The sequence below is a fragment of the Corvus moneduloides genome, chromosome 2 (genome assembly GCF_009650955.1).
Source record: "Corvus moneduloides isolate bCorMon1 chromosome 2, bCorMon1.pri, whole genome shotgun sequence".
Classification (NCBI taxonomy): Eukaryota; Metazoa; Chordata; class Aves; order Passeriformes; family Corvidae; genus Corvus; species Corvus moneduloides.
The window spans coordinates 71,411,558-71,420,830 of NC_045477.1; the positions used below are offsets into that span (position 1 = coordinate 71,411,558).

At 35.2% G+C, this 9,273-nt stretch overlaps 1 protein-coding gene across 6 annotated transcripts in view; it reads left to right on the plus strand.

Moving 5' to 3' along the window:
* Nucleotides 1-9,040, plus strand: part of SCEL (sciellin) — a 69,719-nt gene extending 60,679 nt beyond the window's left edge. For all 6 annotated transcript variants that reach the window (XM_032100000.1, XM_032100003.1, XM_032100004.1 and 3 more), the window contains 4 exons: nucleotides 2,904-2,978; nucleotides 3,827-3,935; nucleotides 6,215-6,317; nucleotides 7,368-9,040. In XM_032100000.1, the coding sequence (XP_031955891.1) occupies nucleotides 2,904-2,978; nucleotides 3,827-3,935; nucleotides 6,215-6,317; nucleotides 7,368-7,384 (304 nt within the window). In that variant the 3' untranslated portion in view covers nucleotides 7,385-9,040. The remainder of the gene's footprint in view (nucleotides 1-2,903; nucleotides 2,979-3,826; nucleotides 3,936-6,214; nucleotides 6,318-7,367) is intronic.
* Nucleotides 9,041-9,273: the final 233 nt, after the last annotated feature.

Sequence of the window (9,273 nt, forward strand, 5' to 3'; positions counted from 1 at the left end):
ACTATTTTAAAAAACATTTTTCTTGCAATGCTCATGCTCTAGCTGGATTCTGCCTCTACAAACCCACATACTGCAAATCTGAGTGAAAAATGTGACGTAGGGATATTTAATAGAACTAGTTGAACACCAGGTCTGTTGGTAACAGGAAATAATTGAAATAAAAGAAATTATATCTTTTTCTTTAAGGTCAAAATTACTTTCAAGAAATATGACAACAAAAAACACAACATATAGTTCTGGAATGAAAGACCATTTTGGATTAGGAAAACCTCTCTTCTGTATCAATCCACTCATCTATATGGATTAATTAGGTGTTAATGTAGGAAAGATTGTTTAAAGACATAACCTATACGTTGTATTGCTGTATAACAGTTGCGAACTGCCTGAGTCAGGGCTGATGACTCAGCAGGGAGAGGAGAAATCTTCTACTGAGCCTTACTGACAGGGAAAGTAAAAGTCACAGTCTGGTACTTTATGGAACCTATGGTCAGTGTCCCCATCCTTAACCTTATGCACACCTGATCCTTACTGTGGATATAAATGGGCCCGGAATCTTTAATCTCTGATATTCTTACATTTGCTGTAGGAGGTTAGAGTACAATTGAAATTTGTGTATTCTGAAAATTCGCCATGACCTTGAAGGAAAATCCCATAAACTGACTGAGAATAAAAGCAAAGCCAAAGAGCATACAATTTAAAATGAAAAATGAATATTCAACAGGAAAATTATTTAGCATTTTTCAGAATTTTGCACACATACAGGCTCTGAGTTATAATATTCTCTTTATCTTTGAAAGTCAAAATAGAGAACAGTAATAGAAGAATGGCAGGGCAAAGTGCTGAAATTTGCAATGTTACCTTACAGTTGACAGAATGTATACCCTCTACCTGAAGTTCTAATCCAAATTTAATTCATGAAAACTTATTAAATGAATGGTCTTTGTAGGTTATTCTTTCAGGTTTTATGCAGTAGGTTTATTGTTACAGAGGGTTTATTGTTAAGTAGGTTGCTGTATGAACAAGTCACACCATAGCAAGTAAAGGAGTGACTGATACGAACGGAAAGAAGGGACGTGATCAGATGCACAGTTCTCAGGCTATACTGGGACTCGGTTTTCACTTGGTGTCTCGTCAAGCTGTCAGACGATGCATTTATTTAAATGTTCTCAGTTTTCTTACTATTTCAGTTGACAAGGTTAGAAAATGATGCTTTGGAAATATTTTTGCTGTAGCTTCAGCATTTTTTGTTTTATACACTCCAGTTATGGTTTTTTTTCCTAAGCTGTGGTTATATATATGTTTGTGTATTTCAACCATAATACCCCAGTCAGTTAGTAAAGTCCAAGGGATGCTCTTCTCTGTAGGAGGACACTCAAGGAAAGTATTTTTCTCTATACAACTTCCCGTAACATAGTGTTACTTTCAGGCATGCAGCATGCAGATACCCATATTAAATTGAGTGTGCAATGCCTGAGATTCTGCAGTTAAATACAACAAGTTAAATAGAAGATTTGGGAAAAATAAGCTTAACAACAAAAAAAGAAGCACAGGCTCATACTTTACAGGAGTAGAGAAATTATACGCCTATGCCACTTTTCACTGTAGCAAGAAACTTTAGGCAATTGCACGACCAGTATACCCCACCCTGTGACATGTGTTGTGCACATTCTTGGTCAAGAGAATTTCTCAGCCAGAGAAACCCTTTCAAAAGGTGATCACTTAGCTTTAGTTTGCATTCCTACTTAGTAAGCTTACTTTCATCTCACCTGAAATGTAAATGACATCAAATGTTCATTTGATGAGATACATCCTCTGTGGTGAGCAAACCCAGGTTTGTTACATTCTGATTAAATAAAAAGCCTATTTTTATGTTCTATGAAACATTAATAAAACGTTTATCATTTCAGCTTATCAGTAACTGTGCAATTTAAAGACTTTTCTGGTGTTGCACAGAAATCAAATAAGACATGTACTTTACAAAATACAGGTATGTAGAAAAGAGTATCTGAGCTTCATAAGACCTTACACATGTTATCAATCTGTTATATTTCCCTGAAAAAAACCCAGTGTTTGGTAAATACATGATTATAAACAATTGCTCCTAACATTGCAGAACATTATTCTAGAGTGATATGAATCATGTAATAATTACTATATACCTTAAGAATTTCTGGAGAATAGGATAAATAAATCAATTGAGAAATCTTCAAAACATGTATGGCAATATTACTTCTTCAACTGTCGCATATATGTCCATCCCTTCCATGGAAACAAAACTGACATTTAAGTAACTTGGAAATGGGACTTTTAGAAATGGAAGATTTAACTTCCCTGATAATTAAAGTCAGTATGTTCCTTTCTACTCTGATATAAGGAACAATACAGTTACTGTAGTGAACACAAATCACACATTGAACAGCCTGTGCTACAAAAGACTCTCTCTCTAATTCTAGGGACATGTTGTAATTTTGTTTGGCTGTTTGACAGCTCTTTGAGGACAAGTGAAAGAAGCAGAGGAAAATGAAAAAATGTAGTCTGTCACCATTTTCTGATATGTATCATTTAGGCTGAGATATCAGTACAGGAAACCCAATACTGTTATGCAAATTCTGCTCAATGGGCTTGTGGATTTAATTTTGAAATGTTAAGAATCATTCAAAAATAGACCACAGTCTAAGGACGCTACATTACTAATATTACTATATTACTAATTTACACTTTTTATTTGATATCTTATTCTTGATGGTTGTAAAAAAAACCAGAAAAAGAACTCATCACAAAGTATGATTTTTTTTTTACAAGCATGTTGTCTTAGTTTATTTTGCATATTAACATCAGTGTAGTGAAACCTTTAAGAAAATGTAGTACTATATAGTGATTGCTATGCACTCTCTGCTTCACAGCAAATCATCATATGGTGCCTATGAAGAAAATATAACTGGAAATACTATCAAAACTGTTTATTCTACTTCTGATCGGTAAGTACACATTAATAACATCATAGAGTACCAAAGGACACCGACATTTACATAAGCATTCAAGTCTTCAGACAAAAGAGCGCAGTGGAAGTCACCATCATGAGACAGCTTTTCATACAAAGCTCTCTTTCAGTGAGATCTTGCCATCAAATCATTACCACAGTTCAGCAGCCTAATATTATGTTAGGCTTGTCACAGCTGACATTTTAAAATATCTATAGAAACAAGAACCAATGCCTTAAGTGACAGACTTGGCTTTGTGATTCTGTAGGTTTCTATCTCAGGCAGCTGCTTACTCTGCAAAATTTCCTTCCTTTGTAAGGATGGTCTCTGTAACGACCAAATTTATGTACAAATGTGGAGGAATAAGTTCACATGACAGTGCTGTTGAAAACTATTTTCACACCAGTAAGATTCAGGATATTTGCTCAGTCTGTTATAACTTACCTCATGGGGAAAAATAAGTAAAATTAAACCTGGAAATACCAAATCAGAAAATCTTGTATGCTTTCCAACATAAGGATGAGGAACTCTGGGGATGATTAAATATTAGTACAGTGGTTTGTCTCTGACAGGAAAGGAGCAAGACCCATTGATTTTGTAATGCTAAACCAACACCAACAGTTATATCCAGATAAAGCAGAGAGTAATGCCACCATCACAGGAGCATGTGTATGACACCTGTCAACTAGAATGGAAAAAATACAGAAATGACATTTTTCCACTAATGGCCATTGTACAGTTATACAAATGTCTTTCCCACGCAGTGTGCTAACCTTATCAATTTTCTGCTTGAGATTTCAATAGCAGCTCTTTTTCTGACAGCTGATGTTATATTATACACACAGGAGTATAATTGGAAAAGATATATGTACATACTGCAGGAAGCCCTTGGGCATAGATGCCAAAATGATCTTAGATGCCTTGCAAATTTACTGTCACTCGACTTGCTTCAAGGTAAGAAGATTTCACCTGCTACCAAGAAATATAATTCGATTGTAATACCTGCATTATAGTACACATATAATAAGAGATTATTTAGGCCTTAGGCCTTCTCCACCTGTGAGAATAAGAAGGCTTGAGACTGGAGGAGAAGGTTAATGTAGGAAATACTAATCTCTCCATTTCCCACTCTTCCCTACACAATCCCTTCCTTTTTCTTTCTTTCTATTGCCCGGTCTCCTTCTCCCTCTCCTCTCCTTCCCCTTGCCTCTCCTCCCTTGCAACCATAAGCAGGATAAAGGATGCAGCTGAATGTATTCTTAGAGTCCTACATGTTTTCAAGCCTTCAAGTCTGATACAATGAATTATATCAACTTACACTTTCTTCATATTGTAAAATTTTATTCAGTTTTTAATGAAATTTTGTAAATGTTCTTCATCGACATCTAAAACAGTCTTAATTATTAAAAAGTAGGCAATTTTTTCCTATTTCCATTAGGAATGAAAGCACAAAATAAAATTTTTTTTGTTTGCAATTCCAAACCCTAAGCCTCAGCCTAAAATTTGCTCTTAAGCTTTTCTCAGGGTATGCCTGGCAGTGCTCAGTCCCATAGTCTGTCTTCTTTCTGCCTCATTTGTCCTATTTCTGCTTGCATCTACACACAGAGTTTGTTGTTCTAACAAACAATACTTGGCAAAATCACTGCATTAGCATAGCTCATATTTCTGCCCAGTCCTGCACAGCTTTTACTTCTGCTTCTGACAGCAGTTCTCATCCCTATTTACCACATGAAAAGTAACACAAATCAGAATACAGCAGTAACGTTGCACTTCGCATGTATGAAGCTGCACGTGCTTTTTGTTTACTGTGGATTTTCTGAGGTCTGTGAGCACTAGAAAAGCAATTTCTTCATGGGAACCACTATGTAATACCTCCTCCATACTATTATTACAAGTAAATATAAACGCCGGTCTGCTTCCATCTTCTTTAGACAGATCAACCCACATAAAGAAGAATGGGCTTTTCATTAGTTAGGAATAGTAACATGTTGGCAGTAGCTGAATTATCTGTTAAATATTTATGCTTATTTTTTAAACTATACATTTTTTTGTTACCTACTATCAACTGGGGACCTGTCTGGCCAGGAATATTCAGCTTAATTTTTGTATAACTAAAAACTTATGAAAGCATTGGCAAAAAAATTAGACGATTGATGTAGGTCTGTGGTTGATGCTTGTAGTTATGTATTTAGCTAAGTAGTGCAATTTGTCATCATTAATATTCATTTAGTTCCTTACAAATACCCTGTGTCCATTAGAGATTTGCACACAGCTGACAGCAGTACACCATCTTCATTTCCTTTTAAAGGTATATACCAAAAGCGTAAAAATTCTAGCTAATATTGGTGATCAAAGCTTTGAAGACATGGCCATCCTTTTGCTGATTTGAACAAAGAAATATAAGATGAGTGAAGACAGCAGTTTGTTTCAATAGCACCATAATACTAATGCTGATTTTTACTTACGAGTGGATAAAATAGCCGAAGAAACCAGAATTTACTGTTCTTTTATTAGATTTAAATACATACATAAATAAATAATATTATCTGGGTATCAAGATCCTAGTTTCTGTATCAAATTACCATGCTCCTTGATCCATTGTAGGCTTTCTTCGTGATCTTGGTAAGGCAGCCTCTGTGTGTATCTGTGCATTTTCATATGTGAAACATGAGCAATGCTCCTCGACCTCAAAAACTAGCTTTTTTTGAGGCATTTGTGAAAGCAGTGTCCAGATACTGCAAGAATGGGAGACCTGGTTAACTGTTAAGATAAAGCGACATAAAATATTTTGAAATAAGCAGGTTTAGATTCTTTAAGAGCTACTCTGAGTTGGATCTTTATGTGTGATCTTGCTTCTTTTACTCAGTGAAGAAAGAAAAGGATCTCAAAATGTTGATTCATCTTCTTGTAGGATAAACCCCTAAGCTAAGAAAGAGCAAGTACCCTTTGGAATTTCTGAGTAAAGGACAGGATTATTGAGTATAATGAGTACCTAGGCAACCAGTTGAGACATTGGTATCTGATTTTTTAGATGTCTAAAGATGAGACAGTCAGATACCTAACTTCCTGTTCTCTGAAACTACTCTTTCAGAGATCATTTTTTATCCTGTAGTACTAATAACCCCTATTCTGGTCTGGGGCTGCTTGTTTCCTAAAGGAAAGCATGCTGGGTATGAGTATTAGAGAAATTTTTCATGTTACTTTTTCTTCATTCTTTGACTGGTGTGTTGAAGTGCGAAGTATGTAAGAGACCTCTGGAAGATCTAAAAGCTGGAGACAGCATTTGGATTTACAAACAAACTGTGCACTGTGAGCCTTGCTATTCCAAAGTTAAAGGTAAGGCACAAGACATAAAATACTGAATGTAGGAAAAACAATTTAGTGAACTTCATTCAGATGACTTCAATATATGACAACACAGCTGTTGCTTTTGCTCATTTGTGCGAACTTAAACTTTTTCAAAGTATACAGTTCAGTAAGTCTGGGTGCTTAGGATGATATCCAACCCCAGGACCTAGACACGATTATGTTGTATCTGTGAGGGAGATCTTGGTCTCATTGCAAGTTCATCTCTTCAGGTGTCACTGCAGAGTTGTACCTATGCAATCAGTAGAGACACCTGGAGTGAGGCAACAGCACCTTGCCCTGGAAGTGAGAATAAATTGCAAGGCCATGTGAGAATCAGATTGTTCTATTGAAATGAATAAGACAGGGTTCAGAGGTATTTTCACCTAGTGGAGTAATTGTGACCAGTAGAGAGAAGATACAAAATCCATGAAATCATAACAAAAATATTGCACTGTGATTGTGATTCTTAACTTTGTGAGGAGCAAAGTGAGCAAAAAAATGTGCAAGGCAGGGAAAAATAAACATTTTGTTTTATTAATTTTTCTAGAAGTTGCTAGATTTTAAGTCTTCTCCCTTCATGGCAATCATTATTTCATAATACAATAAATCAGTACCTCTGTACCAAATTAAGGCAAACAGAGATGTAGATGAAATGCTCTGATAAGCTGGTTTTCAACTATGTAACTCTGAGATAAGATCATGTTAACTAACTAAAATTATATTAAAAATTTGTTTTCTGAAAATAGTTTGTATTATTAAGCCATTGCAAAATCTGATGGGAATGGCGAATTTTGCAGCTAATCAGATTAGAAAGTTAATAAGGCATGGTAACAGTTATAACACTGTAGAAAGACATACCAAGGGTCTGTATACTAAGCATAATAAATTGACATGTCCTATTTTATGAAATTACAAGATAAACAGTCGTACTTCAGTAGACATTCTAAAAAAGAAAAAAAAATTCTAAAGTTTCCTTGTAGGACATTTAGAGTATACTGCTTTGCTTGGCATCTCTGACCAATCTTTTCTCTCTTGCAGAAAAATGGATCTACTAATTTTGACATACAGAACGCATGATGAAGAAGTTACTGTTGTTTAGTTAATTGTACTGGCCTGTTAATTCAAAACACTGTGGGAAATTATTCACTTTTACTTCTGGGAGTTTTCTAAATGAAGTCCTACTGCATGGTTATCAAAGGAATTAATTTAACGAGAATTTAGATGCACTTTCATACACACATTGCAGGAAGCAAAACAAGATATTGGTCAGTATATTTATCAGATCTGTGAAATCACAAAATCGTACGTAAAATCAATGATAAATTACTGAAATTTTCTGAATGTCAGGACACTCCTACATATTTTGAAGGGGCTTCATACATGTTTTGAAGGGTATGTATTTTCTTTTGTGAAAACATCTCTCCTCCAATATAAAGATCTGTTGGCTTACTATAGCATGACCGTACGGGATTCATCTTGTCAAGATTATCTATTTAGAAGTCAGCAATTCAGTTTAAACTAGTGTTTTCATGAAGAGGGATGTGGGTTCATACTCCACCTTCAAGGAGAGACATCAACCTCCAGAGGAAGGTTCCTCTCAAGTAACTTAAATTATAAGTTTGAAATGAAACAAATTATCTTGGGAAAATGCATCTCTATTACTGCAGGAGGATTCTAGACAAAAATTGATAGAGGGTTTTAAGTAGAACAACCCCACTCCATGTTTGTAATTTTGGTAACTATTTTATCATTTTTTTAAGAAGTGCACACTTAATAGTTGACATGAAATAATGAAATACATACTTTGCATGACATTATGCTGTATTTGTCTTTCCTACTTTATTAAATTGACTATCTAAACACTTTGGATGGATTCATCTCGCCTAAATTTATATATCTACAGTGTAGACTTTTGTTTCTGAGTAACTTGATCTATTCTGTCTTATATAGAGAAGCAGACATTTTTAGGAAGCAATTCAATTGGTCAGATTGCAAACGTCCATTTTACTGTGACGTTAACCCTGTATGAATGTACATCTTACTTCCACAGTTTGCAAAGGAACCTGGAATGAAGAGCTCAGATTTCTAGACATCTACACTAGGTCAGATACACTCCTTCCTTTGAGACTACAGTGAAAGTATTTTCCTTTTGGAGAGTATATGTGTATACAAGTATAGAAATCAAAAGAAGAATTCATGCTTTGTTGTAATATGTTGCCGAAAATAATCAATAGTTCAGTAGCTTACTGGACAGGCGAAGGTATTGACTACTAGTCTTTGTCATGAGATGCTTAGAAGATTATGGTTATTCAGAACTGATTTTTCTGCCTTACATCTCAGTTTAAAAGGACTTCCTGGATATGACCATGACAGAGTTAGTGTTTGGAGGCTACTGGACCTAGGCAAGAGCTTAGAAGCATGTGAAGTATTAAAGCCATAGATTAATAATGGTGAGTGGCTGTCCCAGTCAAATTCTCTCTCCATGACTGCACATTTCATAGTGGAGGCAGGAGGTATGGATGTCAGTGTAATTTAAACCATTGGGCCTGCAGCTGGATAAGGATGTAATCGATCTTGTCTGGCTTAAAGGATGTTCAGACTGATTATGCAATGGAGACATGAGACAGTAGATATTTTGTTTTGTTAATTTTATGAATACCTTATGAATTAATGTCAATAGCTCAAATAAATCTGTAGTTATTGATATTTTTTTTCTGGTGTGTGTCTCTTGCTGATGACATATCCTAGTTAAACTGTATTTGTTATAACCCTGTGTTTTACCAGGAAACAATGATATTTGCACAACAATGTGAAAAAAGTAGTGGCAAAATTTTAATGTCACAAATTCGGTCCTTTTGAGAGACCAACAGTTATTGCTAAAGCCCAGTTACAATAGAAGATGTTAGACATTCATTTGAGCCAGCACATTAGAATCTAGGACTTC